General features: G+C 38.1%; 1 protein-coding gene across 16 annotated transcripts in view; it reads left to right on the plus strand.

Moving 5' to 3' along the window:
• LOC138755133 (arf-GAP with SH3 domain, ANK repeat and PH domain-containing protein 1-like) overlaps positions 1–22,894 on the plus strand; it is a 479,430-nt gene that overhangs the window by 257,287 nt on the left and 199,249 nt on the right. For all 16 annotated transcript variants that reach the window (XM_069920508.1, XM_069920497.1, XM_069920511.1 and 13 more), the window contains 2 exons: positions 5,497–5,569; positions 11,914–12,059. In XM_069920508.1, the coding sequence (XP_069776609.1) occupies positions 5,497–5,569; positions 11,914–12,059 (219 nt within the window). The remainder of the gene's footprint in view (positions 1–5,496; positions 5,570–11,913; positions 12,060–22,894) is intronic.

The raw sequence follows: 22,894 nt of genomic DNA on the forward strand, positions 1-22,894 counted from the left end.
TTAGAATTAGAAGGGGGTTAAATTGGGTTAGTTAAGTTAATTTAAATAAGTTAGAGTTGGATTCTGTTTTCATGTTTAAAGATAATTAAAAGTAGCTTTTGTTTAAGTAATTACTTGTCTTGATGAATGTCTAATGCTGCTAGGTTTTGGGGTCCTTTGGGTTCGTGACAGTCCAAAATTGAGACCATTTTGGATAGAATTTGGAACTTTTTTGGAGCAAGTCACAGGAGTTAAATTTCTACAGAATTCAATGTTATTTTTACTGGATAATATTTCAGCGATAAGACCAAAATTTAAATTGAATTATTATCAAAAGGAATTTGTGAAAATTGCATTGGCAGTTGCAAGAAAATGTATAGTAGTGACATGCAAATCAGATTTGCATTTAGGTTTGGAAAGATGGCATGTGGAAATACATAGCTGTATACCTTTTGTGAAGATTACATATAATTTAAGGAATAGATATACTTTCTTGAAAATTTGGTGCCCATATTTGCATATTGTAGGTATAAATTTATAAAGGGTTTTCCCTTAACCTTGTGAAACCTCATTAACTCCTTGGAATAAGTTAATACTGAAAAGGCTAAAGTTGAGTGAATGGTGGTGATACTTTTTTGTTCTTTGTAACTATAATTTCTTTTTTCATTCTTTTTTTTTCTTTTTGGTTTTTGTGGGTTATTATTGGAGCAGAGGAAGTTGGTGGGCTTTTTGGGGGTATATAATCATGCATAATTTGATATGGTTATATGACTATTATTTCTTGTATTTTGAAATTAATACATGAATGGAAACTTAAATAAAATACTTTATATAAAAAAAAAATTCCTGGCAGTCGATATTTCAGAAGATCCTCTGAAGCAAGCACATTGAGGCAACTGTGAAGAAGGCACATCAATGTCTGAAGAGATTTGGCATGCTGTCGAATCCTCTATAAAGCCTCCAACTATACTGTGGAAAGTACACTGGTCTGGTAATTTCCAAGCAAATAATGAAGAAGGTAGCAAATGTAGCCAGGTCCATCACGGGCTCTGATTCTGACCTTCCATCCATCGTGTGAGGCACTGCTTCAAGTATCCAATCTAATGGAGGAACACCATCACCCTGGTCATATCCTTTTCTCACTGGTAACTTCAGGCAAAGATATTGAAGTTGAAGGCCAACACCTCTAGGTTCAAGAGCAGTTTTTTTCCAATGACTTATTAGGCTCTTGAACCTTCCCATGTTTCATTAATCATTCACTAATCATGGACAACACAAAAAGGCTTGTCTTCCCTGTTGCTATGCCGTTTTTGCATTGTATGAACTCTATCTATCTATTTATCTTTTGTTTATCACCTTAAAAAAATCATAAAAATAGCATATATTAATTATGTTTTAAGCTGCAGCAAGTAAGAATATCAGTGCATGTGTACATTGTACAGTGTATATGATAAACTCATTATCATATCTTTTCCAAGTTTGGTTTCTTTCTTTTTCAATAATTTTATGACATTTTTTATAATAGTACATATATAAAGGAATGATGCATAAAACTAATACAAGCTGTAATAGAGCAGACAAGCACAAAATGTCAGAGAAAAAAATATTTTTCTTATGCAATTGTCCAAGTTTGGTTCAAAAATGCATGAAGGTTCATTTATGGAGATACCTCATTTTATGGAGATACCTCATTGGGGCCACATGGTTGATGTAGCGTTTAGCACAATTGGGACCGGGGTTTGAATCCCATGCTGTCTGTAAGGAGTTTATGTTCTCCTTGTGTCTGCATGGGTTTCCCCCAGGCCTCCACTGTTCGAAACGTACTGGGGGTATAGGTTAATTGGGTGTAATATTGGCGGCACAGACTTGTGGGCTGAAATGGCCTGTTACAGTGCTGAATGTTTAAATTTAAAATTTAAAAAAATTACATTTAAAGTTTTCATTCTGTTTTCCTCACCTTACAATAAGTTAGCATTTCCTTTTCAGCTGACCTGAATTCACCAAGTTTAAGTATATTGTTACGAGCCCAGAGGACCCCAAAACCCAGCAGCAAAAGATATTCACCAAGACAAATGGTTACTTAAAAGTTGCTTTCAATGATCTTTAAACATGAAAACAGCATCACACTTTAACATCACTACTGACTTAAATAACCTAACTTAACTCCCTTCTAAATCTAAGTACACTTGTATATAATATGTAAGTTCGGAAAAGTTCTTTGATTCACAGTCCAATCTCACTTCTCATTCTTCCAAGCTCACTGGTTACAGTCAATTCTTATACTGTGCATAGAATCTGACAGTTATGAATTTCACCAGGCTTTGGTGTTTGAAAGGTAAATGGTTACCGCTCACAAAGGTTGCTTGTTGGACACACACAGACTGATTCCTTCTGATCAGCCACCTCAGTGTTCTGCCGAAGAAACTTGCCCCCTCCAGATTCTCCAGATGATAAACTCTTTCTTTCAGGTCACCACAGAGTACTTGGTTCTCTTATTTAAAGTGAAACATTATACTGCCAGTCCTCTCTTCTTGCATGAACCACAAAGGCTTTGACCAGGCCGTCTTCCAAACGGGCTGTCCACAAGCTTGCCAGCTTGTCCTGTTCCAGTCCCAGATGCTGCTGCTGACTATAAAAGTGTAGAACTGATCTCTCTCTCGATCTCTCTCTCTCGATCTCTCTCTCGATCTCTCTCTCGATCTCTCTCTCGATCTCTCTCTCGATCTCTCTCTCGATCTCTCTCTCTCGATCTCTCTCTCGATCTCTCTCTCTCGATCTCTCTCTCTCGATCTCTCTCTCTCGATCTCTCTCTCTCGATCTCTCTCTCGATCTCTCTCTCTCGATCTCTCTCTCTCGATCTCTCTCTCTCGATCTCTCTCTCTCGATCTCTCTCTCTCGATCTCTCTCTCTCGATCTCTCTCTCTCGATCTCTCTCTCTCGATCTCTCTCTCTCGATCTCTCTCTCTCGATCTCTCTCTCTCGATCTCTCTCTCTCGATCTCTCTCTCTCGATCTCTCTCTCTCGATCTCTCTCTCTCGATCTCTCTCTCTCGATCTCGATCTCTCGATCTCGATCTCTCGATCTCGATCTCTCGATCTCTCGATCTCTCTCTCTCGATCTCTCGATCTCTCGATCTCGATCTCTCGATCTCTCTCTCTCGATCTCTCTCTCTCGATCTCGATCTCTCGATCTCGATCTCGATCTCTCTCTCTCGATCTCTCTCTCTCGATCTCTCTCTCTCGATCTCTCTCTCTCGATCTCTCTCTCTCGATCTCTCTCTCTCGATCTCTCTCTCTCGATCTCTCTCTCTCGATCTCTCTCTCTCGATCTCTCTCTCTCGATCTCTCTCTCTCGATCTCTCTCTCTCGATCTCTCTCTCTCGATCTCTCTCTCTCGATCTCTCTCTCTCGATCTCTCTCTCTCGATCTCTCTCTCTCGATCTCTCTCTCTCGATCTCTCTCTCTCGTTCTCTCTCTCTCGATCTCTCTCTCTCGATCTCTCTCTCTCGATCTCTCTCTCTCGATCTCTCTCTCTCGATCTCTCTCTCTCGATCTCTCTCTCTCTCGATCTCTCTCTCTCGATCTCTCTCTCTCGATCTCGATCTCTCGATCTCTCGATCTCTCGATCTCTCTCTCTCGATCTCTCTCTCTCGATCTCTCTCTCGATCTCTCTCTCTCGATCTCTCTCTCTCGATCTCTCTCTCTCGATCTCTCTCTCTCGATCTCTCTCTCTCGATCTCTCTCTCTCGATCTCTCTCTCTCGATCTCTCTCTCGATCTCTCTCTCTCGATCTCTCGATCTCTCGATCTCTCGATCTCTCGATCTCTCGATCTCTCGATCTCTCGATCTCTCTCGATCGATCTCTCTCGATCGATCTCTCTCGATCGATCGATCTCTCACACACAGAGAAAAGCCTGTTTTACTCTCTCTGTTGACAAAACCACACAACTCTCCTAGAACAGCAAGTTGCACTCCAGACTGAATGTGACTGACAAGTTCTTTGATCTGTTGCTTTTTTGTAAACAACATTCCATTAGTGAAGTCTCTTGGGCACTCTCCAAAGCTTTTGCAAAGGCTGTTGGCACCGACATGTCTAGCATGAGTAGAGGTCCAGTATTTTAAATAAGATCTGTTTTCAAGTGTATGTATGTGACCTATACTAACAAACCTGCCTCAATTTATCTCCCAAAAACATATCTATATTCTGTTACAATATGTAACTTAATTTTACTGTATTTAATGAATGCCTTTAATTGCATCAACCTTGGAAGAAACCCTATTTCCTTGAACATGTGATTTATTGTTTGTTATTTCTAAACACGAGGAAGCATTTTCACGCTATTTGCCTTTTTTAATCTGTTACACTAGATTAATGACAAAACACAAAGCAGATGTAAAATTCACTTCTGTTTTCTTATCTGTGCCTTTTAACTGTTGTGCCATTACAAATTGATAAAGTAAACATGAAAGCCTGCAGATACTGTGATTGAGGTAAAACACAATTCTGGAGAAACTCAGCAGGTCAAAACAGCGTAATTTATAGAGCAAAGAAAAGGATTCATTTTATTCAGGTGCTTGCCTGTATTTTGCTCATACAGGTACTCCCCAACTTGCAACCTATGCAACTTGCATCCATCTGCACATTCAACCAAAAATTATAAAAAATAAAGAAAAAATACACACAGATTATGTTGCATTTGACAAACTGCAACAGGGATACAGTAGATGTAAGTGCTAAAATGTGTGTACTTGTTAGTCGGAGTCCTGGGGTTGTAGGGTGGATGCTGCCATCTTGGTTGTTGTGTGCATAAGTGAGTCTTTGGTTGATGCATGCATGGTGGGTTCGCGTATTGGAGTTTGGTTGGCGCATAGACGAGCGTTAAGGGCACAAATTCAATATAGCTAAGATGCACAAGAATAGAGATGGACCTGCCCAGCCAATGGATCCCAGATGCTGACTGACAAGGAAAGCATGGACCAAAATGTGCAAAGTTTCGTAAAATTAATCGACAAATTCAGGAAGCTTTAAGTTGTTATTGTTAAATCTACAATGGGAGGAAAAAAGATTTGATTAAAAATTTGCTTTGACTTCAGTACTCCATGCATGCGAGCAAAATTCTGATGCGTCCATTTCGAGTTGTGACTGATCTTTGGTCCCAATTATGGTCTAAAGTTGGGCATCACCTGTACATGAAGGGCTCACACCCGAAACATTGGTTATGTATATTTGCTATATAAAGTACCCTATTTGACCTGCGAAGTTTTTGCAGCATTGTTGTTTTGGCTTACTTAATGACTTCATTTAATCCCACTTTTCACAGATCATCTTCATAGTATTTTAGAAGTTGCTTTCTATGGTCAGAGAGGGGAATGTGTCATATTCCAATTAAAAAAATTATTTTTGGAACAATTTTATCATTTAAGTCAATGTAAGTGGAGATGGAGAAAAGAAAGCTGTATATTAATCCATTAAATATTCATGTTCTGACTGCTATTTCTCCATTGCTTCCTTTTATAGACATTGGATTTGGACAAAAATGCACTACAAAAAGTAAAGAAATCGGCAAAATCAATAAACACTTCTGGTCAAGGTATGTTTTAGTATTTATCCACTATTTTTGCAAGCACAATATGTTATAATTCATACTATCTTGTACAGCATCACTTTGTAGTCATTCATTGAAGTACATTGTTAAACAATTGGATGATTAGTATTTCCAAGTTAAATACAGCTTACTTTATGATTCACAAAGTTTGACAGGAAATAGTTAACAATGAGGCTATTGATACTATTTCATGTGGTGGTAATTGTTGCTCTTAGACTCAGTCCATCTTAAATGACCGCTGCAAATATCAGAAGTGTTGGTGTTCATAATCATTATGTTGCGTTGATATGGACAATGAAAACAAGATATATTGTAGATTATTTTGGCATGGAATTGTAGTCTGGCTGAAAGGGCCAGGGAAGTCAAAATTAGCATTTGTTCCTACCATTTTCTTGGTATTTTTTTCAAAATATAGTTTTCAACCTAACTCTATTCCCCACTTCACACCAATAGTTGGGAAGTGAAATAAGGTGCCAAGCTACCCTGAAATTTCCATGATTCTCTCATTGTGACCAACAGAAATGCCTCATTTGCATGGCAATATGGGTTTTATTGACCAGTTGAGAGTGGCACTTAATCTGTCATGTCTTTAGAGATGTATTACCTCTCAAAAAGCAGTGCATCAATGGGAATCGCAACAGAAAAATAATTCTCTCATGCATTACTTGGGATAGGTTGTCCTATTGTCTGCAGAAGATGTTGAATGCCTCCAAAGATTCCATAATTGATTTGTTCCTTTAGTTCAAATGATTTTAATTATGTTTGAGAAGGGTTTCTTGAATAATCCAGTAGTGTTGAACCTTCTCCATAGTAATCGGTGGTTTATTAGTTAAACAGGAAAGTCTGCAGATGCTGTGATTGTAGTGGAATGCATAAAAGTGCTGGAGAAATTCAGCAGGTCATGCAGCATCTATTGGAAGCAATGGATAACCAGTATTTTGTGCTTGAGCCCTTCATCAGTGTATGAGCAAAAGGTAGGAAGGTGCCTGGATAAAAATGTGGGAGGAGGAGATTATCGAAGGGAGGAAGGGCCAGGGAGAGGAGTATAGCTGATTGGTCATAGGTGGATATAGGTAGAAGGGTAGTTAAAAAAAAAGCTTGGAGGATGGGATAGCTCTCTGAATGGAGAGGAATGGCAAATGGGGGTGAAGAGTTGGTGGAAAGGAGAGGGATAGAGAAAGGGACTCTGGGGAAAGTTTTAATGGAAACTAGAGGTCAATGTTAATTACTATCTGGTTGGAGAGTGCTCAGATAGAACATTGGGTGTTGCTCCTCCATTTTGAGGGTTGCAGTAGACAGAGCGAAGGTGTTCAACGAAACAATATTCCAGTTTGTCCAGTCTCTCTGATCTGGAGGAGACCACAACAGGAGCACTGGAGTCCGAACATAAACTCTGCAGATTCACAAATGAAGTGTGCAAGAGGTCATCTCTTTGAATGGAGTGGAATGAGTATGAAGTGAAGATAATTGACGATGATCTTCATTTAAGTGAACGTTCTAATGTTTTCAGTTATGTTTAGTCTTTTTAAGTAACCTAAATGATTATATGAGACCCTATCTTTTAATTGATTTTTTAAAATGATTTTTGAATCATCAAGGAGAGCTGTATCAGATGGCAAAGTGTACAAATACAGCCAAGCAAAATCTCTCTTAATGGGAGTGGAGAAAGGTGGTGTTGATGTTTCAGGCTGTCCAGCTAAAGACATGATATTGCATGAAGGCTTGTTATCATACAGAGCAAGTATGAAACACAACAAACAATCTAGAAGTACTCAACAGGTCAGGCAGTGCTTGTGGAGAGAGTTTAAAGTTCATCTTCTGTCAGAGCTGGGAAAATTTAGGAAACAGTCATGCTTTAAATTTTGAGGAAGGAATGAGGAGATGAAAAGAATGTCTGTTTTTGGTGGAGATCAAGAAAAAATGTGTGACACAGATTAATAGGAAAGAATATTTGTTGATCTGTCTTGTGTAGGTACAAAAAGAACAGAGGAAATAAAAAAACATGTTACATTCAACTACATAACATAGCAGCAGTTGCTGAAAATCTTTTTATGAATACTTTATTTAAAATTTAAAAACCATGATACATAAAGTTAATAAACACCATACAAAATATAAAGTCTACATGGCATATAACAGAAACAGTTGCTAGAAATCTGAAATAAAGAAGAGTGCTATGAAAATCTAATAAATCAGCTACTGTCCAAAAAACTTGAGTAACATTAGAACTGGCCAGAGATTGAAATCCTGTAGCTGTTGGAAATTTTAAATAAAAAGAGATTGCTGATAGCATTTGTCAGGTCAGGCAGCATCCCCAGTGAGAAACAGACTGATAGCCCACCTTGTAAAGTCCACTACATCTAAAACATTGGTTTACTCATGCTGCCCAGTGATATTACCTGATGTGAAGAATGTCACAGAACATTACCTGTTCTTACATCTTAACTGGCTTGTTTTAGCAGAAACTAGAAAATTACTTATATGAAAGTGTTAAACCTCAAAGGTTGTAAAGTTCCCTTGGGTAAGATGTAGTTTTGGACCTTGAACAATATGGCAGGCCAAAGATGGAGGACAGGTTGGAGGCAACCAGAAACTCATGGTCACTCTTGCTGATTGAATGAAGGGGTTCTGCACAGTAGTCATTTGGTTTCTCTGGAATAAGAGAGATGACATTTTGAACACTTGTGTTGTATGATAAATTAGAAGAAATGCATTGAATTTCAACTTCATTTTTCAGACCCTGCAGGGAGGGAGGGGAAGAGCTGAAAATATATATTGTAATTCCTCTGCTTGCGCAGAGTGGTACTGAGGGCAAAAATAAATATTGGTGAAGATGGATTAGCAAACCAGGAAATTGTGGAGGGGACAGTCCCTTGAAATAATAAAAAGGGAGTGGAAGCTATCCTTGGTGGTTGAATAAGAAAGTCTGCAGATGCTGTGATTGCAATTTAATACACAAAAGTGCTGGAGAAACTTGGTAGGGTACGCAGCGACCATAGGCACCAAAGATATATAACCAACATTTCTGGGCCTGAGTCCTTTATCAAGGTATGAGCATGAAGCAGACAAATGCTTTAGTTAAAAAGGTTGAGGGAGGAGAGAAGGAACAGGGGGAAGAACACAGGCCAAAAGGCAAGAGGATATGGGTGGTAGGCCAGAAAAGAAAAAAGCTGACAAGTGACAGGGGGATAGGGTAGTTCTCTGAAAGAAGTAAGGGGGAGGGGAGCTGGAGGAAAGGAGACAGAGAGATGGGGAAAGAGAGAGAGAGAGGATGGACATAATGGAAACTGGAGAAGTTTGTTAATGCCATCTGGTTGAAGATGTTCTGCCATTTTTCAGATGACTTCTGTTTGGTAGTGCATTCCTCTATGGACAGACGTGTCATTGAGCGAATGGGATGTGGTGTTTGTGATAACAATTTTAGAAAGATGATGTGTTGATTTGTGGAGGATGGTGTGAAAGTTGAAGACAAAGGGAATCCCATCTTTGAATGAGGGGAAGGGAGGAGAGCTGGAAATGGAACAAATACAGTTGAGAGCCTTGCCTGCTTCAGTGAAGAGGGAGTCTTAGTTGATGAAAATAGAAAACCTCAGAAACTTTGTGGAAAGTATTGCCATGTGAACAAATGCGATGATACTGAGAATGGAATGGAGTCCTTGTTTTTTTAAAAAAAACAAAGATGTAATTAAAATAACTGTAAATCTTTGGGTTTGTTCTTTAGCTTTTCACATTTATTCTAATATCAACACTTTCCACACCAGTGCTTCTAAAGAGATTTTTATTTGACAGTGACTTCCCACCAACTTGGTTGTCAGGGTTCTCAACCATATTTGTTCCATTTTTTGCACTTTTGTTCTCAACTTGCCTCTTCCTACTACAGCAAGGTTAGGATTCTCTTTGCCCTGACCTACCTCTCGGCCAACTTCATCTTGTGTGATCTTCATCTTTAGTGCAATATTTCCTCCAAACATGTTTGTCTCTCGCCTAACCTTTCAGCATTCCAAAAGTCAATTCCCTCCATAAATCCCCAGTTCACTCTTCCATCTCTGTTTCTAGTATCTTCCCATGATGGACCAATATAAACTTTCACCTCTTCCCAACACCCATCCAGGGACCACAGCACTCTAGGCGAAGCAATTTAGTGCTAACAAGGTAATGTCTTGTCCATTTGAGAAACCAAATTCAACTTGGGTGACTGCTTTGTAGAACTTCAACATCCAGTCCACAGGTGTGGCTCTGTTGCCTCTCCCATTATTTCCCAATATAATCCTCTCTGACCCTGACTTTGGCCTCGGCCTCTGTTAAATTTAAATTTGAATTTAGCAATTTCTGATAACTCAGTTTTTATCAACACTGAAAATACTAGGGTTGCTCACTGAGTCAGCTGAATTTGGGCAATGAATTTGTTTCGTTCTCTGCAGATAATAGCTGGTCTGCTGAGTGTTTCCAGCATTCTTCTTCATTTCAGAATTCTACCGATTGTGGTGTTTTGTATCTCTCATTTCCAGCATGTTTTGCTTTGGTTATATTTCCTCCATTTATACCTGCTCCAGACAGATGAAGTGCTGTTAATAAGCTTCTTCAATTCTATTTACATGTATTGTTCATTTTTTTTTCTTGGTCTCCAGCCTATCACAGATGTACATTTTATTCCTTCACCCTTATCCATTCTCTAAATGTTCCCAGTTCTAACAAAAAACTGAACCTGAAACGTTAACTCTATTTCTCTCTCCACAGATGCTGCCTGACCGCTGAGTACTTTGTTTTTTTTTTATTTCAGAGATTTGCAGCTTCTGCAGTTATTTGCTTTTTGACAAGGTAAGTCTGCACCTCTTCCATCTGTCAGATGCAAAAGTGGGTGCCTCTGACCTGATGACAAGTTCTGACCCATTTAATACTGTGTAGTATTTCTTTCCTTTAATATTAATGCCTCTTTTCTAAAATTGTTTGCATTGTGGTGTGGCCCAAGTGATATTTTTACATATGAACATCTACTGCTATTGTTCAAAGGAAAGACAAAGCTAATCCATCGAACATTTTACAAATTTGCACAGTCTATTCTGCATTGGTATTTTTGTTTGTTTCATCTTTTCATTTTATTTGAAACCTCTGACGTCTAGTGGATTCAGAAGGCTGGTCTCTCGAGGGTAATTTTGTTAAATGTTGGCTCTATTAAACGAATTAAAAAAAAAAAATGAAATAACTTTGAAATAGCAATGATATGAGGAATATTCACTTGTATTCAGGTAAGAAAGAATGTATCATTTAAATCAAAATATTCGACGTGTTTTTCATCTAGAACATTTAATGAGCTTTCCCAATGTTATCATCAGCCTCTTCTTGCTATTAGCCGATTTTTTTTTTTTAAATTTTTTTACTTTGAATTTCATATCACATGAACAAAAGAAAAAAATTGCCATATTACCTGATTGTATGTTTTGCACAAAAGGTACATAAAAATGAGAGTGGAACAAAATGATGTTTGGGTAGAAGAACAAAAAATAATATTTTTGAATTGTAGAGCAGGCTTATGGGCCTGTATGAGTAGTGAGGAGTTTGATACCTTGGATATTGGATACCTTGGTCATTAGGTGAGAAAGATGGTTGGGTTATTAGGATAATTATGGGATCGACCTTTGAGAGGTTTTAGTCCTAGTTGTTTCTGGAGTAGTCAGTAATGGTTCTTTCTGGGACAGTGTAGTTTAATTTTTCACATCATATTCTGAAACAAGCATTGCATGTGGAATGATAAACTTTAAAACCGATCTGTATCTGCAGTCATGTCAGATATGCATTTCAGACTTGCACTGTGAAGTTCATGATTATGTTTCTTGACTATGGTTGAACTTGTAAATTATTTTAAAAAATTGAAGATTGCATTGAGTAATTGAGTATTGCATTGAGGTTCTCCCCATATTTCTGAAAACTCTATTAACCATCATTTGTCATTGCCAGTTTTGTGCTGTGATCATATAGCAATATATATACAAATTTTATTTTGGACATTAAATAAAACGCTTTCATATGGTAAGAATTTAGTTCTGTGATGCAGATAATAAATCTATAATGACTTATGCATTAATGTGTATGTTAAATTGGTAATACTCAAAGGAGAAGTGCATTCATCATTTCGTACCATTTTTATTGTTCTGGATGAGCAAAAATGTTATGAAAAATCAAGACATGACATATCCTGAATGTCAATAGGCTTTAATACTGGTCTTATTGAATATCTTTTGCCTTGGCTTATGGAAAAGGTTTAGTTTTCCTTGTGTGCATTTAGAATGTATGAGATGACTGTGTCTCTCGTCTTTCTGCTTCTCTTACAGAACATGTGCAAAATGAAGAGAACTATGCCCAAGCGCTAGATAAATTTGGGAGTAATTTTTTAAGTCGCGATAATCCAGATCTAGGCACAGCGTTTGTTAAATTTTCCACACTTATGAAGGAGCTTTCAACATTGCTAAAAAATTTGGTAAGATTTTGATATTTCTTTATTTATTAGTACAGGTAGTCCTCAACTTGCGATGGGGTTACGTTCCGGCACTCCCATCAGGTGTCAAGAATCGTAAGTGGAAAGAGGGCGTTAGGATCAGTGTGGCGACTGACATGGTGCTGTGGGGAGAGAGCAGGGCAGTGGAATCATTGTGGGGACGGACACTGAAAATTCAAAGTACAGTACAGATTTGAACCATTGTAACTTTGAAAAATTATAAGTCAGACCATTGTAAGTTGGGGACGATCTGAAATGACTGTTTCAATTAAATTCTGCTCTGCTCTTGTTCTGAGCTGAACCAATGAAACAATAGCATAAATTCTAAGGGGAATCTGTCTTAGAGAATTCAATTTTTAATCTTCAAACCACAGGAGTGCTTGTTAGAATTCGATTATGATTGAGCAACCTTAGTCATTTATATTTTTCTGACTCATTATTCTTACTGAGTGGGGAAAAAAAATAGATTTGCTATGAGAAATATTCTGGAAGCTTCTAGGTGTATATTACAATATATGATGCAATAATGATAAATTTGCTCTCACTTCTTTGTTGAAAAATTGGGAAATTCCAGAAGACTGGTTATACATGGTGGGACTATGTAAGATTTCATGACTTTATGCTTCCTGCTGATCAGAAACAGTGGATTTCATACTTGAGAAATACTGAATTATTTGTGAAAAAATTATTATGCATTCTTCTGATATTTGAAGCATCGATCTTGAAGATGGCTTTTATTTGAAAGAAAATGGAAGGCCTCATCACACCACTTCGGAAAGTTTTTTCTGCCATTTCTTTAAAGGATTTAAAGGGACTTTTGCACTTGAGACTGGCTACCATATCTAAATACACAAAGATGCTGGAGGAATTCGGCAGGTCATGCAACATCCATAAGAAATAAAGATGCATAACTAATGTTTCGGGATTAAGCCCTTCAAGCTTCGAATGTGGGGGCTTTCTCAGCAATTGGCCATTGAAAATTACAGAAACCTATGTGCGAATCTATTTATTGCTGTAATGTAATGTTTCTGCTGGATGTGCTTTACTATGTCTGTCATGTGAACTTATTGGCACTTAACCATAGGCTTTTGCACTTGGCTAGACTGCTCTGATAGTTTTAACATCATCACATTCAACCTCCTAGCCTTTGATTATTCCAGGCTATTGCTGCTGTTCAATGGTGTATCTGGAGGTTTATTGCCCTATTAACGTCGGGGAGATTTGATGCCCTAATCTTCAGGATAGTTGACTTTTAATTTCTCCCTAAGAATGGAACAGAGTACCCACTCTTTCCCAAATTCCAGGCTCTTGGAGATTCTGCTTGCATAGCAATTCATGCCTCTGAAAGTACCCAGTGTTCTTCGTGAATTGCAAGAGTTAATTTACACCATGTTATGGTTGTGGGTGTCTGTTGGTGAACCCTCATGATCAGTGCTCGATATCTTAAGAACACCCCTAACTCCATTCCAGAAGAGTTCAAATTATTCATCATACACTGGATAAATATTGGGGATAAGGACGATCCTGTTTTGAGTTCTCCCTTATGTATGATTTTCAGACATTGCAGCTAAACGTTGCTATAAGGAAGGCCATACCAACACAAACTGCCTATTGATTCTGTGGTACCCTGCATTGCTCACAAGCAGAAATTTGCTTCACAGTTTTACTAATGAGCAAGCATACACTTTGCCTAAGGATATTCAACAAAGCACGGAGCACGAGATTGAGGATAAAGAAGGGAATGTGGGCCAACATCAAGGTCAATTAGAAGAGCCCATAAACATGGGTTAGGGAAGATCAATTTTTTTTTGACATTTTTTAGGGTTCTACAAAATTGAACATAGTTATATAAAGATGTGCTTAATACCTGAACACAAGGTTTATGCTCCAAAGGATGACTTCTGAAGCAGTGAATCATAGATCTTCTACTGTGCAGGGGGGTTGGGGGGGGTGGTGGTAGAGAGAGAAGAGGGACAATGGTAAGATGTCATTAATCGCTCACCTCACCTTGGGTTTACAGCAGCACCCAGTGATGTACTCTGCTTGAAATATGAGATTCCATTCTCATCAACCTGGAAAAAATATGATCTTTTGCATGACTAAATACCTTGGCTTCTTTGTTTAAACTGCCTTTTAGGTAGTGATCAAAGGAAATGATTAAAAACCAATTCACTTGACTATCTTGAGGATTTTGCAGAAGTAGATCAATCATGAATTGTAGCATGGGATGTAATGTTATGCTGCAAGCTGGATCTCGGGAAAGGGATGACACTGGAGTTCTTTGGATATATTTATAGGCAACTTCTCAGTAGGTATACATTAATGAAGAATGTGACATAGATCATATCCAAATAGTTAAGGGAGGCAGATTAGGCTTGAATAATCTCTCATAGTTGATGGATGTAGCTTTGACTCCTGCATTGTCATATGTGATTGGCAACTTGTTCATTAGAAGGCAGTAAGATATTAGATCAATATCTCCTATTGGAAGATCTTTCCTGCTGGAAGATTCCATGGACAAGGGAAAAAGGAGCTGATTCCTGTTTTTAAAAAAATGTTCTTCCTCTACAGAGTTTAACAATCATCCATTGCAACTTTGGTTACACTGGTCTCTGTACAGTTGTGGTTTTATCTCTTATTTGATGGGAAATGACTAATGACCTTTGCTTCTTCCACTTTTCTTTCGATGTGGCAACAGTGTTTTTGTTTTCTCATTGGCATCAATCCAAACTCTGTTGCATGAGTTTTTCATCCTTGCGTATATCCATTCATTGCTCTTAAAATATTAGCCTTCTGCAATGTTAGCCTTTTACTCAGTATTATACAGTAAATGATTCAGATTAAACCATTAACATTAAATATTTTTCAAACAAATGAAAATATTCATTTTTGTCAATCCACACATCATTTACATTTCTCGCTCTCTAGATATAATGTGTGTGTGTGTATGTCTATACACATGAACCTCTCTGTGCCTCTCTGCCTTTCATGCAATCTTTGTATTTTTTCATACAATATTTTCAAATTTATTGCATTTCTTTACAATTCTTTACTGTTAACCAATGAATAACATTGACCAAATCAAGGCTTTCATGTGTTTGAAGTGAATGTCAGTGGTTGCATGTTGGGCAGGGGTTTGTGAGAAAGTCCTGCTCACTGAGTCTTCAGAATGGCACAGCTGAAGCTTCATCATAATTTGGTATGTACCAAGACCTCATGAGAGCCTTGTTGGGACTGTGGTCCACGTTTCTAGAGATCTCTTCTGGCTTATGCCTCGTGCCGCTTTGTAACCGAGGATGCTAAGCTGTTTTCCTGATCTGCCTCCATGGTCCTCAGTTGCACAAGACCATTCTCCTTCAAGTATGTTTTATTAAAATCTCCAGGACTGTCATTGAGGATGGATGCATATTACCTCATTTTTTTTAGGTTTCGCATTTTGTATGGTCATCTTAACCTCTCGAGTCCCAGCAGTCATGTGATCAAATGCTTGCAGCCTGCTGACTTTATTGTAGTTTTCTTGAATTGCAAATAGTGGCTGTTAAACATCAAAGCCTTTTGGAGGTGGGTTGTAAAGAAAGTCACAGTCCTGTGCAACTTGTTAAAAGAGGAGTCATTCAATAAATGTTTTTTTAATTCCATTAAACCTGAGGATTATCTGATTCTGGCCAATAAATTATTAATATGTCCACATGATAGTCATTTGTTCCCTGTTTTAGTAGGGCCAATAACTCAAAGTAAAAGGTTTATTCTTTGTATTAAAATTGGTGCAAGAAAAATAGAGTTAGGGATGTTTGGTAGGGAAAGTTTAGATTGTGGACTAGGTGTATATAGCTCAGCACGACATTGTTGGCTGAAAGGCCTGTACCTTGCTGTCATGTTCCATATTCTAAAATGGTAATTAAATCAATGACAGTACTTTCCAGGTTCAAGTTTTGTCTTTTTCCTAAACAGCGAAATAGCAGCTGGTTTACATTAGTGATTTCAAATAGCATATTTAGCCAGGTACTGTATATACACGTGTAATAGTGGAATTGTTGTGTACCAATTTTTAGGGTAAAATTTAGGGGGTCGACTATTACATGTATACTACTTTTGGCCCTAGTAAATCCCTGTGTTGTTCGGGGTGTTGGGAGCTTGGATGGGTGGGCATGTGGCAGGAACTGAGTGGTAAGTTTGAGTTCAGGGCGTCAGGAGCTTGGATGGGCTGGCTGCCGGTCCCTCGGCGAGAGATGGTGGATGGGGTGTCAGGAGCTCCAATGGGCAGGAGCTGGGGCCAAATATGGAAGGGGTTGATTTTTTTTTGTCCACGTGATATATAGAAAATACTAGATTTTGGGCCAAAAATAGGGCAGTTGACTTTCACACGGAATCTACTTTTACATGCTTATATATGGATTCCTTCTACGTTTTTTCTTAATTCTTAGATTTACTGATGATAGATACACCTATCAATGTATGGGTTGATACAACAACACCATCTAAAAATTTGGTGACGATACCATGGTAGTGGGTTGTATAAAAGAGGGTTATGAGTTAGCATGCAGGGGGGGGAGATTGAAAACTCAGTTACTAACAACGAACTTACACTCAATATCAACAAAACCAAGGAGCTGATTATTGACTTCAGGAGGGGAAAACCAGAGGTGTATAATACAGTGATCATTGGGAGATCAGAGGTGGAGAGGGTGAGCAAATTTAAATTCTTGGGAATTGCTATTTTTTTGGATTCAGCACACTAATGACATCATGAAGAAAGCATGTCAGTGTCTCTTCTTCATGAGTTTGTGGAGGTTTGGTATGATATCAGAAGCCCTGGCAAACCTCTACAAATGTATGGTGGAAAGTGAGGTGACTGGCTGCATTACTGTCTGGTTTAGGGTTACCAATACCCCTGAGTATAAAGCCCAGAGCATCACAGGCAAAGCCATCCCCACCATTGAGAACATCTGCAGGGAACGCTGCCGTTGGAGTGCAGCAGAAATCATCAAGGATCCACATCACCCAGCCCGTGCTTTGTTCTTGCTGCTACCATCAAGAAAACGATATAGGTGCCATAAGACTCGCATGACCAGGTTCAGAAACAGCTGCTATCTTCTACCATCAGACTCAACAACAAACTCAAGTCAGGGACTTATTTAACGACTCTTAATTTACACATTATTGATTTTTTTTCTCTACATGACACAGCTTGTTTACATGTGTACTTTGAGTCAGTTTTTGCACTACCAAGTAAGTGGTAATTCTGCCCTGCCTGCAGGATAAAGAACCTCAGTGTTGTATGTGATGTCATGTATGTACTCTGACAATAAATCTGAAATCTGAATTTGGATTTCCTCTCAACTTGCAACAAAATTTAGTTTCATTGAAAATTGCCCAGCCCATTTAATAAGGCCTTAGCACATAGGCTGAATGGCCTAATTTCTCTTCTGTTGAGTCTTCCCTGCCATTCCATCATGACTGATTTAATATCCTTTTCAACCCTATGCTCCTGCTTCTCCCTGATAAGTATCTCTGGATACTTTGTAAAGAATCCACTTTGTAAGGATGTGGAGCCTTTTAACCTATCATAACTAGTCTGGTCCTTTAGAAGACCTAGATGAAATTATTTTTGTTTACTTGCTGGGTACTGTTGATTTTCAGGGATTCTGTGACCTTTCAGGAAATGTGTTCCATATCTTAACAGCCATTGGATTGGCTAGGTGGGAATAACATTTACCCTCTTCCCTCTAATTCGTGCAAGTTATTTGAAATCTATGATTTCTGATAATTGTCAGCAGAGTGATGTATCATGTGCTTAGAAATGTGGCTTTGGTTCTTAGTCTATCAGATTCTCAGTTTTTGTTTAACACAACTTCCTTGAGCCAATTATGTAACTACCTTTTAACTTCTCAGCCTAATTTCTGCTTTTTGCTACATCTGGTCTCCTGTGTATCTAAATTTTTGTCTCTTACTTTCCAATGTGTTTTCAGATGTCTTTGTTCTAAGGTTGGCATTTGTCTTAAAATTGTCATCTCTTTTCAAAAATTTTTCTTTCCATCTGTGCCAAGTTTTGAGTCCTGTGTTTAGAACATCAAAACTTTTTTGTTAATTTGTTGAAGGTTCTTCACCATGTTAAAAGAGAGGTTTTCTTGTAGACGTGGACACATGCAAAAAAACAAGAATGGCTTGATAAACCTTCAGGTCATGTCTAACATAAAATATTGTGCAAGACACTGAGCATATCACTTTTTACTATAATGTACTCAAAAGAACTCAAAACGGTCAACCAGTTTACCTACCTCGGCTGCACCATTTCATCAGATGCAAGGATCGACAAAGAGATAGACAACAGACTCGCCAAGGCAAATAGCGCCTTTGGAAGACTACACAAAAGAGTCTGGAAAAACAACCACCTGAAGAAACACACGAAGATCAGCGTGTACAGAGCCGTTGTCATATCCACGCTCCTGTTCGGCTCCGAATCATGGGTCCTCTACTGGCATCACCTACGGCTCCTAGAATGCTTCCATCAGTGCTGTCTCTGCTCCATCCTCAACATTTTCATCACCAACATCGAAGTACTCGAGCTGGCAGAGTCCGCAAGCATCGAATCCACGCTGCTGAAGATCCAACTGCGCTGGGTAGGTCACGTCTCCAGAATGGAGGACCATCGCCTTCCCAAGATCGTGTTCTATGGCGAGCTCTCCACTGGCCACTGTAAGGTAAAAACATCATGAGATGGGACCGGAGAAGGAGTAACAGAATGCAGATGTGACCTTGTACACTCAAGATAAGCTTTGCACTAACAAGAATGATGTGCAGGAAACTAGCAGAGAAGGATAGCAACAGTTTATTCATTGGACAATGTCATGGTATGATAATTTACTAAGTACGTATCCTGAGGTATAAAAAAAACACCACTTGCTGATAACGGCAGAATGCGCCTTCTCCAACTAACACTGTTAGTTGCAAGTGTTACAATCCGGTAATAAAGAACAAAGAACCTTGATTTCGACTCAGTCTGGTGTCTGACTCACTCATTCATCCACAAAGCAGACCTAACACCACCGAGACAGAGAAGAGGTACAAGGACTGCTTAAAGAAATCTCTTGGTGCCTGCCACATTGACCACCGCCAGTGGGCTGATCTCGCCTCCAACCGTGCATCTTGGCGCCTCACAGTTCGGCGGGCAGCAACCTCCTTTGAAGAAGACTGCAGAGCCCACCTCACTGACAAAAGGGAGGAAAAACCCAACCCCAACCAACCAATTTTCCCTTGCAACCACTGCAACCGTGCCTGCCTGTCCTGCATCGGACTTGTCAGTCACCAACGAGCCTGCAGCAGACGTGGACATACTCCTCCATAAATTTTCGTCCGCGAAGCCAAGCCAAAGAAGAAATAATGTATCTATTAATATTTAGGTTAATATTAAGCTATATTTCTTATAAGTATGTCTTAGGTTCGTTGTGGCTTTGTTATAGGGTTACACACACAGGTCACAGTACATTTACAGAGAACCATTGTACTCAGAGTTCATTCTCAGAGTTGCAGCTACTAGAAAGATAGAGCTAATGGATCTGAAGTGGAGTATTTGCTTTATTAAAAACTGAAGTATCTTAAGTACTCAATAAGATATGCCAAACCACTTAAGCCTCTTGAGCAGAGATGAAGTCAGAGGTTGATATGGAGTGGTCTTGAAAAAGGCAAGAAAATTGGTAGAAATAAAACTAATAGACAGGTGGTTTACAAGAATTGGGACTGACCTCGTTGATGTAACTGGAGAAATATTATCAAATTCAGACATTTTTGGATTAGATTCAGAAGTCAAAACTCTGATACACACAGGTGTTGGAACCTTGTGGAATACAGGGTTGAATTACAGCAATCAGAATAGGTGCTATTATGTGTTACTTCTAAGAGGAGGGACACAGAATAAGTAGATTTCAAAAGAGAATCCTACTTCTAGCTGTCTTTTTAAGATAAAGGGCAGTTTCATTTGGAAAACAGATTCCAAAGTCTTCATTCAACAGAAGATTTGATCCTGGGAAGAAAGGACTTGTATTCTCCTTTTCATGGAAGGTACATTGGTTGCTCAGAATATGGTCACTTCTGCTTGAAGAATATATCTCGAGGACAATTCAGCAAAAGAATTGATTTTAAAAAAAAACTTTATTTATAATATATAAAATACAAGAATATATTAAAAATACCCTTCACATTTCTTCATAAATAAAGTACAATATAGTAAATTAGTATACTACCCCTCCCCCACCCAACCACCCCTCTACAAAAAAAAACCTATACGACTCCCACCTAATATATATTCAAACCAATATATTTTAAATAAGGTTCCCACATTTAGTAAAAAAAGGAATAATTATTATGTAAATTGTTATTTTTTTCTAAATAAATACGATTTCAACTCATTATGCCATCTTTGAATATATATCTCTACATCATCCTTCCATGTTATTGTTGTACATTTTCTTGCCACAGCTAGAACCAAGCAAATGAATGCAATCTGAAATTTATCCAGTTTTAAATCATCTTTTAAATATGACATAAATCCCAATTTAAAAAAAAGTAATGGATCAACTAATAACTGCATATTGTACAAGAGTTCTAAAAATTCTCAAATTTTTACCCAAAAACTCTGCACCTTATCACAAGACCAAACTGAGTGTGAAAATGTCCCTTTTTGTCTTCCACACCGAAAACATAAATCTGAATCACTAAAACCATATCTTTTAACTTTTCCAGTATCAAATGTAACTGATGTAAAAAAAATAACTAAACTATATCTCACATTAATCAACCTTGTTTCAGCATCTTCACATATCTTTAGCCAATTTTCCTCCAATATAAAAAAGTTGCAAATCCATCTCCCATTTATCCTTTATTTTAAAAACATTGTTCATTTATTCTTGCAAACCCTTTTTTGAAGATTCAATAATTAATCTTTCAAACCTAGTCAGATCAGGAAGTCTAAGGTCTTGTCCAAAGCGTTCTTTTAAAAAAGCTCGTATTTGATAATATGCAAATAATTGAATTCGATAATACCCCAAATTTTTCTTGAAGTTGAGTAAAAGAAAGAAAAACACCTTTCTGAAAACAATCGCCCACTATTCGGATACCTTTTAAATTCCAAACCTTTAAATATCGATTATCCATCTAAAATGGAATAATCCTATTCCTATAAATAGGAGTCTGGGCAGTAATTTTACCCTTGGTTCCAATTATAAGGTCTCTTTTAGAATTGTGAGTTTAAAGAGGCCTGAAGATGTGATGTTTAAAAGTGCTTTATAATTATTTCTGAACTGAAAATTTAAGACCACTAAGCAAGATTAAAATTGTGCTGATTGACTTTTCAAAGTGGGACTTTATTACACACACACATGTTTACATTTGTGCAGAATGGGGTTAAATTTAGCGTTAAGTTTAGAGATAAGTAAGAAATGTTATTAATAATTTAATAAAAACTTGTTTTGAATTTACCATTGTCTGGTGAATTTTGCATTGCTGATCCTTTGTTAGTGCTAACAAAGTCCCTTTAGTACCAAACAAAAATTAACAGGGTTGTTAGTTCGTAACACTACCAATTGTCAAACTTTGGAAAAGTTACGAGGAGATTTACCTGGTTGATGCCGGGGATGCTGAAAGGATTTGGATTATCTAAAGGGAAATCTAAAGGACTTTTTTAATAGAACATGGAGAGAAGAAACCAGGGTTTAATTAGATTCTTGGGGGACATTTATAGATTATGGTGATTTTAAAAAAAAAATGTTTTAGACACAACATGGTAGAAGGCCCTTTAGGCTCATGGGCTAGTATAAATTACACTTAATTGACCTACAACTCCTGGTACATTTTGAACAGTGGGAGGAAATCGAGCACTCAGGAAAAAACTATGCTGATATGGGGAGAACATACAAACTCCCTACAGACAACATGGGATTTAAAACCTGGTCCAGATCATTGAGGCTGTAACAGCATTGCACTAAAACTACTACGATAACGGTGCCACTCTGCTAACTGTGGAAAGAAAAATGCATTCTTGAGTTAGAGACAAAAATAGAATCAGATAGAAACATTGGAAGGATTCAAATGTAGATGTGCAGGTAAAATGACTACAGATTTATAAAGCACCAACATATTCAAGAACTTTGAAGTGGAGAAGTTGATTCTGAAAGAAAATGGTGGTGCTAGCAACAATGGAAAAATCAAAGGTTGTCAAAGCAAACATATTAAATGCTTTATTGATTATCACACTATAGCCTGCCCTGCTTGTCTGAGGTTTGTGAACATGTACTTGCCATGTCTTTCTGCTCCTCAAATTAGAACATTTATATTATATTGCTTTTGTTTTTTTTTCTTCAAAAAGTAAATGACTGCACAATAAAATTGCATCTGTCCTCATCTGTTTATATAAACTCTTGAACTTCTGTAATATACACTGTACACAAAGTACACATGTAAACAACTATGCACGACAGAGGGGAGAAAAAAAAGCAACAAACAATAAAGTGCAAAAGCAAGAGTCCTTAAATGAGTCCCTGATTGAGGTTGTTGAGGAGTCTGATAGTGGAGGGGTAGCAGCTGTTTCTGAACCTGGTGGTGAGACTCTTGTGCCACCTAGACCTCTTTCCCAATGGCAGCAGCAAGAATGGAGTGTGTGCTGGGTGATGTGGATCCTTGAGGATTGCTGCTGCTCTCTGATGTTCCCTGTAGATGTTCTCAATCTTGGGAAGGGATTTGCTTATGATGTCCTGGTCTGTGTTCACTATCTTTTGCAGGGCTTTGTGCTTGGGGATATTGGTCAGCACACTTTCTACTGCAGA

The sequence above is a fragment of the Narcine bancroftii genome, chromosome 2 (assembly GCF_036971445.1).
Source record: "Narcine bancroftii isolate sNarBan1 chromosome 2, sNarBan1.hap1, whole genome shotgun sequence".
NCBI classification, from domain to species: Eukaryota; Metazoa; Chordata; class Chondrichthyes; order Torpediniformes; family Narcinidae; genus Narcine; species Narcine bancroftii.